General features: G+C 38.0%; 1 protein-coding gene across 9 annotated transcripts in view; it reads right to left on the reverse strand.

Moving 5' to 3' along the window:
- ROBO1 (roundabout guidance receptor 1) overlaps nt 1–17,910 on the reverse strand; it is a 687,829-nt gene that overhangs the window by 54,938 nt on the left and 614,981 nt on the right. For all 9 annotated transcript variants that reach the window (XM_077174535.1, XM_077174531.1, XM_077174536.1 and 6 more), the window contains 6 exons: nt 8,656–8,780; nt 6,617–6,788; nt 3,962–4,167; nt 2,523–2,604; nt 2,200–2,368; nt 1,935–2,101 (listed from right to left, as the gene is read on the reverse strand). In XM_077174535.1, coding sequence (XP_077030650.1) covers nt 1,935–2,101; nt 2,200–2,368; nt 2,523–2,604; nt 3,962–4,167; nt 6,617–6,788; nt 8,656–8,780 — 921 coding nt within the window. The remainder of the gene's footprint in view (nt 1–1,934; nt 2,102–2,199; nt 2,369–2,522; nt 2,605–3,961; nt 4,168–6,616; nt 6,789–8,655; nt 8,781–17,910) is intronic.

Genomic DNA, 17,910 nt, shown 5'->3' on the forward strand with positions numbered 1-17,910 from the left:
TGTAACAGGAAAGCCAGTGGAATAATTAGTTCTAGCTTTGCTAGTCAGAAGAGATGAGTCATCACAGTATGGATCAAACTATTCACAGCCATTTGCACTTCTGGGCTATAAAATGATGTGTGTGCTCTCTTGTTTCAGCTCCAAGCTTCCAAGACAGGGACTGTCAGTGAAAACACCCAGGAATGAGGTTGTTAATGCCTGTGAAGTGTGAAGATGAAGGTACTAGGAAGCCAGTGCTGAAGGGATGAAGGCACTGAAGGCAGAAACCTACCTTCATCTTGGTTTGTGGAATGAACAAGCAGCTAGGACCAGACTATACCACCCTCATGACAAAAGCCAACTGGAAATTCCTGAACTTTCTTAGCTAGACCACAACTTAAACAAAAATGAAATTATATTGGAAGAAGAGCAGAACTGGTCTAAAGGACTTGACACTCAACACATTTGACATATTTCTTAAAATTGGAGCACATTTTATGTGTTAGTTGTTATTTTCACTGAGTTATTGTGCAGCTCTTGGGTTTTCAGCTCTACTAGGTACCCAGAGAACAGTGAAGCTTCTCCATGCCATTATAAACCATTCAGCTGAGTGAACAGAACATTTGCTGCTCCTCAGAATCAGTTCAGTAATCAGTTAGTTTGGGATAGACACAATACTTCTCATCTCCAGAAATGAAACTACACTACATGAAAAAGAGGCACGTGCAGCCCTATTCCCAGAAATCAGGAATCACTAAAAGGCTATTACATCTCTTCCTGGTAACAGACTTGGGAACCTGTGCCATCCTGATATTCCATGGGGCTGTGACTCTGCTGTCCATACATATCCACTGAAATTGTCAGCCACCAGGAGAAAGGCATAATACCAAAAGGCAGCAATGTGAAACTGGTCACTCCCCAGGGGACATGAGAAAGACTTGCTTTCAGACCAACTACAGAAAACATGAGAAGTCACCAAAGAAAAACCCTTTGTTTCCTTTAGAGAACTTCCTTTCAAAAACTAAGATGTACTTACTTACACAAACAAAGAAACAAACATACAACACAGACACTCTTAATAAGCCAGTGGGTCAATTTCTCCAGTAAGCAGGAAGATCAGAAAAATAAACAAACAAAAAAAAATACAATCTCTGTCACTTTTTCTTTGAAAAAGAGTGTGTCTATTTTTCCCCTTCTTAAGAATCTAAGCTTTTCTACTGGAAAAATGCAGGCTTCAGAGCTTCAATGCATTGTTTCCTTGTACATCATCCTAAGTGTCCTTTACTGGCTACAGTGAAGACAAAGATAGTTTTAATTTTACATAGCTGGACTCAGTCCATAGCTGGACTTCAGTCACAGCTGGAGTCAGTGAGTGACTCCTTCATTCACTTCTACCCAGACTTTTCTTCCACTTGGCTATCTGTAAGCACTGCTTTCTGCCCTATTTTACTTCCAACAGTTGTACTATGGAAACACTTGTAACATACTGCCAAAACCTCTTTACTGGTTCGTGATGCCAAATTCCTTCAAATTTTCAACTTTTCTCTTTCCTATTGCAGCAGAAATCAACTTAGATTACATGCTGTTTCTCTCCCTGTCTCAGTCTTAAGCCTTATTTGATTCACTGGACATAGTAATAACATTTCCATGGAATTTGAGGATTTGTATGGGAACTCAAAAACACAGGGATTACTTTGGTTGCTAGCAAGAGTTATTCTGCAAGTTGTAACTACCTTTGGATGAGAGACACCAGGGTTCCCTCAGGCAATGCAACATGCTGTCAGAGTCTGTGTTTTAGAGAAATGCAAGTTTAAGCACTGTATTTTACTGTAGTATATATTATGGCCAAGATAGGTAGACAGTTGAAAATTACCAAAATTCCTGCATCTGGTATTGCTTAGGCAACTTGTGACAGCTGCAGTGGACACCCAAAATGTTCAGTATCAAAAACTTACCTTGAGTTTTCACTGGATCAGATATTTGGCTCGGGTCGCTCAGCCCGTATGCATTAGCTGCTCTCACAAGGAAGAGATAAATTGCATTAGGTTTTAGCCCTTTAACTGCAAAACTCTCAGTTTTCACATTTTCTGCTACAGTTTGCCAGCTGCTCCCTGATGCATGGCTGAAGATAAAACACACAACAGCAGGTTAGCACGTGGTTCTTTAGCAACACATTACACGTAAACATAGAGACAGCAAGATCACACGAGACTCACGTACCTGAAGGCCTCAATTATGTAAGAGGTTGGTGTTGCACCTGAATTCAAATTAGGTTGCCATGACAATGTTACTGTATTTCGGCTGACATCTGTAACCTCAGGCTTTGATGGAGCACTAGGAATCAAGTTTGGGTCAGTGGGTCTTGGTGGCTGCACTGGGACTCCAAACTCTGACAAAAGGAAAGAGAAACGCTGAGCATGGACAGGAAGCAGATGTAAGCTAAATGCTGCTCACATCTGCACTGGCAGTTAATGACAGAGTCAGATAACTTCTACATTTCAATTTCTGCTTTTCCTTCATGTATTTTCTCCTGATGGAGTTACCTTGGACCTCTATGAAGGCGCTCCACGTGGCTTCACCACTCGGGGTTGAGGCAATGCAGGTGTAGCGGCCGGTGTCGCCCAGCTGAATGGGAGAGGAGAAGAATAAATATTTGAAACAATCAGGCACTCAGTGGGCTAAAAAGCAATTACAGCTCTCCACTTTCCCCCATGAATATGGATAAAGGTATTAGCCTGCAAAAACTTTGCAGCAGAAACTCTCCTTCCATTAGAAGTTATGATTTTGCCAAAGCAAAAATGGGTGTTTATTTCTGAGCAGATTCTAATTTAACGTTAACTATTCTGTAATGAGCAAACTGAAGGCCATTTCCTGTAGCATTTATTCCTTACTCTGCAGAGGTCCTAACAACTAAATTGAGAAGGAACTCAGATGACAAGACCCCATACAACTGTCAACCTTCTACATACATAATGCCTGGGGATTTATCAGGACTGGAGCACTGGAGAACACGTCACCCTTAAAGCAAAGCTTAAATATTGCACAGGGTACATATGAGGCTCCCTGTGTTAGTATAAATTTCACTCTACAGCAGACCCAAAAAAGAATCTCCATATGCTATCCTCATCCAGTTCTCTGTGTTGGATTATTTGTCCATATGTGACTTAATCACATTTCAAAAGTGTTTCTTTTTTTTCTCCCAAAAAAGAAATGTTATCCTCCTCAGGTCCCAGCCTCAGCAGATGAACTGAATGGAAGTGATCAAAAATCAGAGATTCAAGCTCTAAGTCAGTCTAACTTGTAACTGGCAGCAGGGCAACTCTAGGGAATATGGTAAAGTGATGTATTCAGCCTAATCTAAAACAAAATAATTACTTCATTTCAAACCACAGAAAAGATAGCAGAGAATATCTAGTATGCTACAACTTCCCATTTTAGAACATTTTAAAGTGTGAAATGCATGACCAAAAGCAATACTGGCCAGGTACTCTAAGTCCCTGAGGAAGTCAGGCATTTGTCAGGTTAACCATTTTAAGCTATGTTACACTGATAAGTGAGCATGTTTAAACACTAAAAGCTCTGATGAAAAAGCTGTGTACGTGGCTCTATTACTGAATATGCTAAACAAAGATTTTCTTTACAAAAATTTTAATTAACTAGATCATTTTAATCTATTAATGCTAAAGCCCAAATAATGTAATGATTTGTCTTACCAATATATATTCCCCTTTATGTTTCAAGTGCCAAATAATTCCCTTAATTAATACCTTTTTAGAGCATTTTTCATTATGAAAATAATGTGCCCTAGGCAAGTGTTAAGCATGAAGAACGTACTATCTGAAAATATGAATATCAAATATTTTAGTTCATTTATGTAACCTTTCATTAATTCTAAACATAGGGTTTACTACATCAAAAATGCCTGGAGGTGAAAGCACAAAATGAAACAAAGCAAGAAAACCCATTTGCCAGTTCAGGCTACCTTGGCATATCTGATCTGCAGTGCTCCTGTCTCCAGCTGCTTGATGCGAGAGTCTTGGGTGGAAATAAGGATGCCATCCTTTTTCCAGAGGATAGTGGGCATTAAAGTGCCTGTGGCCACACAGTTGAGTACCAGAGTGCCATCCACAGCTACAGTCTGGTTCACAGGACCCTGCCGAATGACAGGGGGCGGCCGGTCCGCAATCACTGCCAGGAGGAACAACAGGAATGACATCTCTGCAACTGGAAGCAATTTTCTAATCATCTAAGCAACAGCAGTTGCTTGAGGCTTTGAAACAAACTAAAAATAATTAAACAAGTAATTAAAGTTGGAGGCATGCATTATTCAGGGCAGGGCGCATTATAATGATGCAGAGCTAGGGATGTTTAAAATGATACATAACGCAATATTTTCAGAACAGAGAAAGGACTGCATATTACACACTGCTATCCTCCAGGCATTCTCCAAGTCCAATGTCTTTATGAAGTGATAATGGAAAAAGAAAGGACTTCCCAGAGTCTTTGGCAAGGCAGAGATTTCACCTTCTCAATCTTTCACCACTGCCAGGCCTGTGTAATACAGTATAAATACTTCCAGCATTTAAAGACAGAGGAAAAGGAGGTAGGCAATCAGGGGGTAACCTCACAAATACTCACTGCTTAAATAACCATTTTGTATGTGCCACCAACTCATCTTGGTGCTGTGTTGTAATCGTGAGATGCCGAGCAGTAGGGTAAAGCTAACACAAATGGATAGAACCATTTTGGAAAGTTCCTAAAGAAAGTTCCTTCTTCTGTGAAATTTTTTCCCAGTAGTTTCTGACTTTCATGAGGACTTCAGAGCCACAAAGAAAATCCCACTGTCTATGTCAATTTTAATGCATCTTTCACACAATGGAAATTAAGCGCTATTGATGGGTTATTTAATTATACTGCACAGAAAAGTATAAACCAGTCTCAGTATTCACTGAAAAAAAACAATTAGTAGTATTCCATTATGCAGAAAAGAGGTAAAAGTTATATTTTTGTGTTTTGGGGATCCACTTTAGCCATAATTTTAAATGTCATAAATCTGTTCAGCAGTGGCATGGGGCTCACGTAACTTAAAAACTGGTTTGGTAGCTCAAATATAAACCTGAAGTTCTGATAATTTGTGAACATTAGATATTTCTAAATTACTTTTCATAACAACAGACAGGATGTTAGCATTGGTTTTTTGGCTAAATTCCAACTCCCATAATTTCATTTGCATGTTCAAATAACACTCTGTTTTCAACTGCATTATTTATCCTTTAGTTCTTGTCCCAACCTGTTGCTACAAACTTTAAGGCCATTAAAATCCTTCTCTGCATAGACAGACATAATAAGCCTACTTATAATTTGCATTTGACTTTGACAAGTTTGTAAAGAACTTTGCAGTTGGCAAAGGTAAGGAGTTGACTGATCTGTGCTTTATAGGAGAAATCTAATGACACTGAAATTCATGGCTCATTTAAGGCCGCTGAAGTTGATGGCAACTCCTCCTACCTTTAGGAAAACCAGTCATAAAGTTATTCTAATACCTTTACAAATATTCAGCATATTCCGCCTTCACTTTTACAGAAGTACCAAAAACTGTCTCAAGACATTATAAAAAAACATCTACTCATCAGATCAATCCAGAGCATATAGTAAAGAAAATGCATTTAAAACTATTATTTCCAAGTTCAGATGGCATAGGTCATTAGCAGAAAACTGTTGTAAATATACTTCTCACCCTGCAATGGCACTCTCCCCAGTGAAAAAAAATGGAAAAAAGAGGATTAGGAAATGTGGCTCACAGTTTGTGAGGAGCCAGAAGGGATGTAGCCCTATTCCTCCTATGTCAATATGTCAATCCAGGGGGAGGGGGAGATAAATAAACAATTTTATACTACAGGTTCACTGCATGTTTCTAGTACTTTATTATTTCTATGTTCTCTACAGAGCAAACGGCTATTTTATAGAAGCTTCTCAGACAACAGCTTCCCTGTGCTCAAATCCTCTCTCTTATCCTCTTCCTCTGTAAATGCTAAAATTAGTATTTTCCCCATGTATCTCTGCTGTTAAAAATAAGATGTATTTCTGATAATTGGCCAACTGGCCTCACATTACTGCTTGTAGTCATGCTCCCTGTAGCTTTCTCATTTTGTATTTCTTCCTAACTCCTAAAAAGGGATGTATAATTTCTGTTATTCTGCTGATCTCCATACAGGTTGACAATTTTTTTCTTCCTAGCTAAAACACAGTCTTAAGAAACAGGGGAAAAAAACAGGTAAATGAAGGGCTAAGTAAATGGCTACACAATAAAAGGGATAAAGAACCAAGCAGCAAGCAATCTGAAAGTAAATTAAATCAAGTGGGAGAAGTTAAAAAAGAGTCAGGTAAAAATTAACAGATCTGACAAAAATCCATACACTGAATATACTTACCAAGAACAAAATGGAAATATAGAGTTACACATCATCCAGAACTGTAAGCCCCTGACAGAGATGGCCAAACCAGGATTTTTATGTTCAAAGAAACATGCAATCCACATTTATGCAAAACAGATTTCAAAGTAGTGTCACATCACCGCACTGCTGTCTTCAAACAAAAATAAAAAAACTTGGAAACGATAAAATGAATCTATGATTACCATCTGTAACTTCCAAGTAGGCTTTTGTTATGATACTTCCTGCAACATTTAAAGTCTGGCAGATGTAGTACCCCACATCAGATCTCTGCACATTGGTGATGGTGAGGTCTCCTGTCTGGGAAACTGAAAATCTGCTGGATGATTGAGGGGGCTGGTATGAGAAAAGCAGATTCTAAAAGATATACAGGAAAGAAAGTGGGGAAAAATAGGTTATAAAAATTCAAATATCAATATGCATAAGTTTAATACAGCTAAACAAATTAATCTTTTCATATTATACAGAAAACATTCTGCTCTTCATGTCTTAAGCTTGTCTACACCACAATGTGCATAGCTTCTGTAGGATTTTTTAATGGTAAAATAGGTGCAGATGTGCACATAGAATTGTGTAAGACTTTTGAGATTGCTCTAACACTGTCTAAGATCGATACTGGGCTTTGCACCAAGAGTAACAGAGTCTAGTGAAGATGTGAAATGTACAGATACCACAGTGGTGCAAGCAACTGTGGTGAACCTCAGTAATTTGCTTCAATGTTCTTTTTTAGAACTTGCTCCAGGGCATTCGTTTGCTTTCATTTAAATGCAGATGGTGGTTTACTTATCTGTATTTTAACATTTGCCTTCTTACAAATGGAGCAGTTTTTAAAAAAAGAGATGCTCTGTAGGTCTCTCTGAATAGAGTGTTTGTGTTTTATGAAAAGTTGTATAATACTGAATTAAATACTATACCTATTTAGATAGTTTGGGTATGAAGTACACAGTGTTTACCAAAAATCAGTTGGGGGTTGATTTTCTACCTCTGGCTGAACAAATTGTGAATAACAATAGTTTAGGAGGATACATTTTGTTCTTTTTCTTAGCTAACTATATTTTGCATGTCCAAAAATTGTCCAGAGGAATAGGACACAATATCCAGTACTAGAAAACCCTATCCTCAACCTCCTCTTTCATTTCTCTCAATCATCACAAGTGGTCACCACTCAGCTGAGTCAAAAATGAGTGGGAAAAAGAAAGATGTATTAGACAGCATGTGGCTAAATAAATACAAGAAAATAAAAAAGTAGAGAAATAAAATACAAGTATAATATACTGCTATATATATACCACTGAAGATTATAATCTAAATTTGGTCGGCAGTCTAGTTGTACGTAGGTATTCAGACAAAAATGTTGCAAATGGAGTAAAGGAGCCCATCTCCAAGAGTTCTCAATTTCTCTGCCCTATTGTTTTGAAGCACAAAGAACCCTGTCATATACTCTTGCACCATTCATTCCTTCATTCACAGGAAAACCAGAATCCCATATTCCTTCTTTCCTTCCAATAAAGAATACTTTGTGCCACATACCTCCTTCAAAAGATGACTGAAAGAAAACTGCAATTCTCTTGCTGTGCTATATTGTGTTTCACCCACTAGCTTTCAAGGTCCTTTACAAAGAAGATGAAAATAATTTTCCCTCCCATTCAAATAAGGAACTTGGGAGAAAAAGTGACCTATTCAGGTATGATCTGTCAGTCAACTGATGGAGTTGGAAAGTAGTTCTCCTCAGCCCAGAACCAGAGTCCTGCCCATGCAGTGGTGCAGATCAATGCAGCCAATAGTTTAGTTTGCCAGAAACTCAAAAACACATGACAAATTAACAGCTGCACCAATAAAGCCAGAGCCAAACTTTCTGAAAATCTGGGATTGTTTGGGGCTTCAACCAAATTTCAGCATAAGTCATCTCTCAGTTTCTTAAAAGTTCTCCCTGTTAGGTGAAATAGATTATCAGAGTAGTGAAACATGGAATGTTTCTAGCTGATTCACAGATTTATTTTTACATTCATGGAGGAAACAGAAGACAGCAAAACATAGATCTTATCTAGTAAGACTGACATCACCTAACATGCACATGCCTCAGAAGCAAAGAATAAGTATCCAGCACCTCCAAACTCTAGACTTGGTTTACACATCTTTAAAACAATAATTAAAATACTTTTCTGTCACATGAAACAATTTCTTGAAGAAACTGCCAGGAAGGAGGACAGAATGGCTGTTTCACCTGGCTCCCTTCTCTCCTCCAGAAGATGGCTGGCTGAGGGTTCCCCGTTGCTTCACACTGGAAAGTCACTGTCCTCCCCAGTGCAGCCACCTGGTCTCGAGGCTTTACAACAAACTGGGGGGGCTCTGAAAGGAAAACACCAACAACAAATCAATCACACTGCCATCAGCTGATTTGAAAGAGCAATTTGCCTCCTGAGTTTTAATGGTATAAGCCAGAACAGTTGGGTTTCTTTAATAAGGAGAAGCAGCACAAAGACACATTGGTCTCTAAAAGCCACAGCTTCAGCATCACTCAGATCATCTTTTCTGTCTGGACCTCCCAATTAAAACTCTGACTGTGCAACACATGCTTTTAGTGCTTACCCAGTGTACAAGGAAATGAGTCCCACCAGCTTGATGAGACTGTTGCAGAGCAACAGTCACCAACACAAACAAATCTGCTACAATTTGGTTTTTAGAGGAGGAATAGGGCTGCAAGCCAGAGTGGAGAAATCTTTGAGGGACAACTGGCCCAGAGGTCACACTTTGTTAAGGGCTACAAGACACCCTGCTGAGCAACTATGAATTCAGTCTTACACACACAAAACTCATCATCTCTGATTTAGGAAAGCTGAGGAGAGAAAAAGCCCTTAAGTGCTTATATAAGAGACTATTGATGTAGTCATGATCTCAAAAAAAAAAACTTGAAGTCAAAAGCCCAAGAAATACTATTCAAATTATAACCACTTAAAATCTACAGTTCAAACACACTGAGAAGGAATGATTTTAAAGGAACAGCAGAGCTAAATGTCTTCCTCATTTACATATGCAAGAGCATGTTCAAACAAAATATATATGCAAATGAAGGCAAATTTGAAACATCTGCTCAGTCTAACATTATAAATACTGCCAGCATTGTTTGATTTATACTGACTTCAACAACCCCTTCATCCAGTAGTAAGGAGAATGTCAAAAAATCATGTCAGTCACATAAAATAAAAAAAAAATCAGCATAGATGGCATTGGTGATGCTAGCACAGAAAAAAATCTAGCATGTTCTATAGGCTGTTAACTCTTGCTTCGTGAAAAATGTGCATTAAATTAAAGCCCATTTATTTATTAATTTCCATTTTTTCTGATCATCTGCCTAAAACTAATTATGCTCTTCCCTTTCTTTGGATTGAGAATAAAGGGGATGTTTTGTATCTGACTTTAAGAAATCAAATGATTTTGATATTCATTTCCTTTTTTTCCCTTGCAAACATTGATATTTTCACAAGATTTTCCTTGTAAAACAGTGCAAAATATGTAATTCAAAGATGTGTTTGGCAAACATCAAGTGGTACTGGCTTTATCTAGAATAAATTCAATAACACTTATCTCCTTCTTTAAAAAAAATGCTTTCAGTGTTCCTGTGGACCAATTCTTGCAGTTACCTGTGCCCCCTTCCTTGTGTCTACTCCCTGGTGAGCTCATATCAGAATATATTCTTCCTACGGCCCTCCTGCTTTGAGAGGAATTTTTGAAGCATAGCACTATTGTCTATATTTGGATGCAAATGCTACCTTTCCTAGCATTTCCTTAGATAAGAAACTATGCAAAGCAAGGCTAAGATTGACCCACTGTAATTAACTGACTTCAAAACATTTAGCTCTGAAACATCCAACCAGTACCTCCTCGGAAGAAGATGCGGGAAGACTTTGACATGACAGCAGGTTTAATTTGGGAAGGAGGGAGAACTGGCTGGGGGTTGTGAGGCATGGAGAGGGGGAAATGGAGATGAGGGTGAGGCACCTTTGTTATGCTGCTAGGTTCTAGTAACGAGAATAAATTTAGCATACGGTTAAATGTAGGGCTTGGCAGGTTCTGTCCTAGCCTCCGACACAATGCCACGCAATGTGGAACTGAGGGCTTCTAAACCCTGAGCTAGTGCAGAGGATTTATGAGGTTTCAGGTTTTGTTGGACTCAAGGACACATACAACTATAAAGAAAATAAAATGGTTCTGATCACTGGAGAAATAGCTGGGTGGTTGTGATTATAGTACCTCGAGATGACCATTCAGGGACTACTTAACACAAAAAGGAAGGGGAATTTAGTCTTATAGGCAGCCATGGTAGAATTTATTAAATATAAACAGGTACATATTTGTCTAAGTATTATTCTAAATACATAGTTTGTATGGATACTACTCTAAAATATATGCATATTGCCCATATATGTATTATTCTAAATCTATTGCAATTAAGGTAAATAATAAAAATCTTATTAGCTTCAGTGTCAGAAGAATTAAACAGGGTTAAGTAAAACTATTATTAAATTCCATTCTGTGTTAACTGTACTGAAAGCTTTTTCACTGCCTCTTTTTTAGCATCATTTAGTTTTATTTCACACCTTGGGTCACATACATGTGGTATGTAATGATGAGACTGTAAAAGATGCCAAAATAATAAATCCCTGTAAGAAAATCACAACTTCTATCCTAGAAACCTTTTAACCAAACACAATTTTTTCAGCACACTTTGAAGTTCAAGCCATGCAGTCACCGAAGAAAGGAGACATTAGGATTTGACTCGCCACATCGTATAAAAACAGACAGAAAATTTGCAACCCATTACCTTTCTCTTTGCCATTAAGTTACCCATACTTCATGCAGAATTTATTCTGTTCGATGTGTCTTGCCAATAACAAGTGAAAGATGGGAGCTGAGTGGTTGGAGGACATGGAAGGGGATGGATGGGAAGGGGAGGAGAAGTTCCCGTCACAGTGACACGATGACTAGAAGATGGCCAATAAAATTTCAACTTACCAGACACAACTAAAAACAAAAACAAAACAAAAAGAAAACATGGAATAAATAAAATTGAAACAGACATGAAACAAAGCAAAGAATAAAGCAAAATTGAAAAAAAAAATTAGAAAACGGATCCTTGGTAAGGACCTTAGAAAGCAAACACATATTCTGATATATGAAAAACAGGTTTATAATGTTGAACGACATTTTTGTATTTTGATTTTTTAACAGCAGTCTCTATCACATACTGAAAAGTAGGTGGTAGAGGAAAATGGGTAACAGACTGAAATACTGGCCAGGCAGTCTAGGTTCTACTCCAAGCCTTTCTGATGAACTGATGTGTACCTTGAGTAATTTTTTTTTCCCCCACATTATTATTATTCATTTACATCAAGTTTTTTCCGTGGCAAAATTAACTTAAAATCTCCAGTAAATATCAATCTGCAACATTGCCGAAATGGAACAGTAATATTTACAGCCTTTCTAAAGCATCCAAACATTTACAAATGGAATGTATTTTTCTGAAACTAGTATCTGTTAAAAAAAAAAAAGTTTTTTAAAAAAATGAATAAAATGCTAAGGCATTTAGGCCGCACACAAATCTCTTTAGTATAGGATTGCTGAGTCAAGGACATAAGGCTCACTAATAAACTGTAAATGCAAAGTATACCACAATTAAAACAAGTTTGAAAAGATTCCTAACCCTGTTCTTTGTCCCCCAGACTGGAATTTCATTAAAATATTCAAAACAAAACATTTATTAAAAAACATTAGATTTTTCAATGTAAATTATCAGTGGTACATTATCAAATATTAAATTATCCTTCAACCATAGTTCAAAATGTTCATAAACTTTGAAATGGCTCAGATCCTGGCAAGATAACTTTGCTTATAAAAGATAGACATGTTAGAAATTATTCCAACCTCATATCAGTGACGGAAGGAACAGATTGAAAATAAAAAAAAAGCAGAAGTAATGCATTTTGAAAATATACACAGATACTGACCAAAAAATAAAAATAGCTATTTAAAAAATAGATTAATTGGTGATAATTACAGTAAAGGTCCAAAAATATATCATTTTTTAAATGCATGTTACACTTTGGTCTCATCACTTTATGCTGAGAGTAAACCAGCTCTTGTTCAGCATGGGCACACCTTCATATCGAGTAGCTAAGCACCCTCCATTCACCATCCTCTGATAAACACATGCAGGAAACCAGAAATATCCACTTTGCCAACATTCATTAGGCATGAGGAATCCTGGCTACCTGTTCTAATAAATACAGAGGACTCCAGGTGTGTTACAAAAAAAGGCAGAAAGCGAATCAGATAGAATATCGGAATGTGGAACATGTTGAAGACAAGAACCTGCAACTGCATATGCCAAACCCAGATCAACCAGATTTGAGTTTCCTAAGAGACTTTTTTTTTTTAAGGAAATAATCTCAAAGAGAGGAAGTTTCAAATACCATTTTACAAAGATTTGAGTTTTAAAGAATTATTCTGGATATGCACTCGCCTTCTTTAAGTGGTATTTCTCAAAAAGAAAATCAGTGTGCATTACTCTGCTCAGATTATCTGTAAATCTACAGTTCCTAATGACCAAGAAATGCTACACACGAATTCCTGAGAGAAATCTGCTCTTCCCCAGGATTCAGCTCCCAGCTACTCTTGTTCATGTGTAAGTCTGTATTTCCCAGTAACTGTTGCTTTTCAACTGAAAAGCTCTTTACTAAACTTGCAATCTGACGTGCTCTGGAATTAGAAATGATTCTCCACAAAACACCACTCATTGTACATGAAACAGCCTGATAAGAGACTTAATGGAATGAAATTCTTGCACAGAGAAAGCAACTCTAAATTTTTTTTTCATTTGTTGAGTAGTGCCAAGAAGAGGAAAGTTCAGCCTTCTCAGTAGCAATGCAGAGCTGCTCAAGTCCTCTACTGTAAAATGCCTAACAGGGTGCTCAATTATATTTCCACAAATTAAATTAACTTTTAAGTGCTGAATTTCCCCTTTTTCTTTTTCTTACTGTAGGTCAAAAATAACCCTGTCAAACAAATATATTTTTTGGTCCACCTGTGAAAACAGAGGGGACACTGATACATGAAAATAAATCCCTGTAGAAACAGGGCATCACATTGGTTGCAAATCTGTGGAAAGGGCAAAGGGTGAAGTTTCATAGAAAAAATTTGAACAATTCTGTCAGAAGGATATCATGTGGTTTAAAGGAATAACAATAATAGCAACATCTACAACAAAGACCACATTCTTAGTTTGATTTGCAGCCTATTGATATCTAAGGTTACTAAAACTGAAAAGCAAATAGTTTTTCCTCTATTATAGCACATTTTATTTGACACCACTTTCAATTATAAAGTAAATTAATTTTCCCTGTGTTAATCATGGCTTTTCACATGGCAATTAGGTGGAATAACCTGTTTGCAAAGGCAGGAAGTTAGCATGTAAAACCGCAACTACCAAAGGAATAATATTTTTTGCCTTTCATATAATTTCCTTGACATGCAAGGCTTTTCATGGAAGACGTGTCCAGTTGCTGAACAAAAACCAAAAGAAAAGTGGTTTCCAGTCTAGTGACGTGATCTTTTAATGCCTTATTCTTTCCAGCAATCCTATCAAGCTCACTGGGACTATTGGTATCATTAAATCCACTCACAGGAGTAGGAATTTGCAGTTTTAGGACTTAAACTACAGCCCTAGTACAGTTGCCAGATGTTAATGGAGCAACTATTACATTTGACAGATGTAGCTTTGTAGGTTCACATGATAATCAGGTTGGAAAGAACCTCAGAGGTCTCCATTCCAACCTCCTGCTCAAGAGGGTCAGCTACAGGGTCAGTCAGGGCTTGATCCAGTCAGGGCCTGAAAAATTGCAAGGAATAACAATGCACAGACTCTGGCAGCCCACTCTGCTGCTTGGCTGCCCAGCCAGTGGAGAAATGCCTTTACCTATCCAGCCTCAATCTGCCTTGTTTCAACTTAAATCCATCCTATCTTGTGCTCCATCCACGCACTGCTGGGATGAGCCTGGGTCTGTCTCACCCTCGAGTCTCATATGAGACCTCAACATGCTGTGTGCAATGCCTACGCCTCAAAAAGGCACATTTTGTGCCTCATTTTGTAGCTTTCCTCACAGAGGAGAAGGTAAATGTTGATCTAGTGTTTCTCTAGAACCCACTGGGTTCCTCATATTTAAAATAAAACATTACAGCGTTGCATCCGTTTTTTTGGCTGCCATTAGGGAAGTTAAAAGCTTCAAGTACACCACTCTTGATAGCTTGGTAGCAATTATCTATCTCAAAAGAAGTAGAATTATAGACATTTTAATTTATGTATAATAATAAGATGCTTTTGAGATCTTGGGATCCAAGGTGGTACTTAACTACTAAAGAGTATTTTGTTCAGCGTGTTTAATACTCATTAATTATTGTTCTCAATATACTATTTATAAATATCTTCCAGGTGCTTGGAAGATATCCTGTTATTTAACTGCCACAAGTTGAACACTTTTGATTGAAGCTCAATGTATTACCCTTTCGATTATTTAAAAAAAAAATCTTCATGTCTTCAAGGACTGCTGGACACCAACAGAGGTTATTATAAAAGAAGCAAGAAAGTATAACTCTACACCAGAGAAATTAAACAATCCCAATTTTCAGGCCAATAATTACTCACAACAATCAAGCTCATATCCAAACTTTAGCTTCTGTATAAATAATTGGCCATTATGACTAATCTAGAAAATGGCAGTCACGATGAAATTCGGATTCCTTTCAAGTAATTTTGTGATACATTAATCCCAGTTCAAGTGAAATATATCAGAGATGGCATGTGCCTGTAGGAATGAAGCGGTAGGAGATGGGACAGGAGTATGAGCAGATGTGCTGGAGTAGACAGTGGAGGGGGAAGCTGGAATTTCCATTGGGATTGGCTGGGTCCAGACTAGACAGTGAGAGGGGAGAAACTGCAGAGCTAACAACAGAGACAGCACAGAGATTGCTGTGTTATCTGTCACCGAGCTGAAATTCAGCTGTTTGTCATCTTCACGTGAAATAAACAGGAAATCCACAGTTTATGACCTCTATCTGAATTTTCTGTACCCACACATCTGAAATGTGGGGGTACAGAAAATTTGGGTACTACAGTCACATGGAGAGGAAACATTAGAGTCTGATTATGTTTAGCAAACTGGTCAAACTCTGACTTTTCACACCTTAAAAAACAAACTAACAAAGAATACTGAATAATTCCAAACAAAAACTCTGCAAAAAGCTGCCAACATCTTCTCTTCAAAAATGTGTTTAATTTCTAATCCTGCTAAATTCTGAAATCTAATGAAACACTTTTTATGTTCAAATATCTGAATGAGGACCATTGAATACCCCCCTGCAACATGACTACCAGATATTTATGTTGGTGTTTTGCAAAAACTATTATTGAGGGAGATAGCTTAAGACAATGTGCCATGTTCCACTTCCTATCTGGTGATTTGTAGGCTATTTGTTCTTATCAAAGCAATCTGAAACTCTCAATATCCTTGATATGCACATCTCTCTACAGTCATTTGTGGGAAGTATCACTTTCTCCAGAGAAATAAACAAAAGCCTGAATCTCTTGTCCTGAAAAGATATAAAAGCTGCCATTCAGCTGCCTCCTGGCTTCAGCCTGTGAAAAATACAGGAAAGCAACACCAGGTACAGTACAAAAGAACTGGGATATATCACTTTTCATCCTCCCTGGACTCTCTATTTTCAGCTGTCACTTCTAGAGGTATAAATACATATCCACACAATTCACAATTTTTCCCAGATTTTCTGCTGAAGTTCCCATTCACGTGGGACCAGCCTGGGCCACCCTTGCTCACTGTGAATGCTTTCACAGTGCGTGGTCCCAGAGCACCAAGTTTGACACAGAGCAGCACAAACGTCTGAGCAAAGTCTCACGGTCTGGCGCCGAGCACGCCGCAGCCACAGCGCTGAGGTAAAATGTTTACATGAGATTTTTGATGTCTCAAATCAAAAGTGATGATTTGTAACTCCAAACCCCCAGCAAGGGAGTGATGGTGGTGTATTGTATTTATGATGAGTGGAAAAATTCTGTTTTAGATTGCTGCTGATTTGTCAGATAAGCACTTCTTAAGTTTAAAGGAATAAGTGACTACATTAATTTCAAATTTACCAAACCTGAGAAGATAAAAATTTGATTGGAAACAAAACAAAAAAAAAAAGATATTAATTATTTTCTATAATTGTAATGTGAAGAATGAAATTACGACAAAAACAAGTGACTTAATAGTTGGAAAAATAGTTCTGATATTAAGACCACCTTTAGAATTAGTGAAACCCATAAGAATGCTTCAGTGTTACAGACAGAAAAGTGAACATGGAGAAAATCTCAGTATCAATTAGGTGCTGCTTTCCTCAACATACTTTCAAAGAGTTTTGTAGTTTTTTAAAATTCGTATTTATTTATTTTTGTTTACAATTGATTCACATTCCCTCTTCTGCCTGAACACTGAAAACCAGTCCGGTTGCCCTGGTTCCAGCTGGGATAAAGTTAATTTTTCTTCTTAGTAGCTGGTGTAGTGCTGAGTTTTGGATTCAGTATGAGAATAATGTTGATAACACACTGATGTTTTGGTTGTTGCTGAGCAGTGCTTATCCCATGTCAAGGACTTCTCAGGCTCTGCCAAGTGAGGAAGGATACAAGAAGCTGGAAGGGAGTGTGGCTGGGACAGCTGACCTGAACTGGCTAAAGGGATGTTGTATGCTATAAAATATATTGCCCAGTATTTAAACTGGTGGTAACTGGTTGGGAGCTGCTGATCACTCTTCAGGGGAAAGTTGGTTGTCCTTCAGCAGGTGGTGAGCAATTGTACTGTGCATCACTTGTTTCTCTTGGATTTTATTTTTTTCTCTCTCTCTTCATTACTATTACTGGTTTTGTTATCATTAGTATTATTAGCATATTTTACTCTGTTTCAATTATTAAATTGTTCTTGTCTCCACCCACAGATTTCTGGATTTTGTTTGCTTGATTTTTTTTTTTTTCAGATTCTTCTCCTCATCCCACTTGGTGGAGAGGCATTGAGGGGCTGTGTGGTATTAGCTGTCAGCTGGGGTTAAACCGCAACATGTGCTGGGCAGTAACAGAAACAGGCTGGCTGGAGTTTATGCACTGCCCAAAAAGTGCCACTCTCAGGGTACTGAGGGGCTGCCACCTGCATTGTCACTGTGCACTTCCTCCAGAAGCCTCAAGAGAGCTGCAGTCTGGAAAATTGGTGGTCACATCATCCTGACACTGCCTTTGACCGTGCAGGGCAGGATATATGCTCTCATTCCCAGCACACGGCACATGCCTGGCAGGCTGGATTTAGCCTGTGCCTCTGGGCTGGAAACATAAAGAAAGGAAAAGTTCTGGCGCCTCTGTGCACTCAGGAGAGCTGATGTGCTCCAG

This window comes from Agelaius phoeniceus, chromosome 2 (genome assembly GCF_051311805.1).
Source record: "Agelaius phoeniceus isolate bAgePho1 chromosome 2, bAgePho1.hap1, whole genome shotgun sequence".
NCBI classification, from domain to species: domain Eukaryota; kingdom Metazoa; phylum Chordata; class Aves; order Passeriformes; family Icteridae; genus Agelaius; species Agelaius phoeniceus.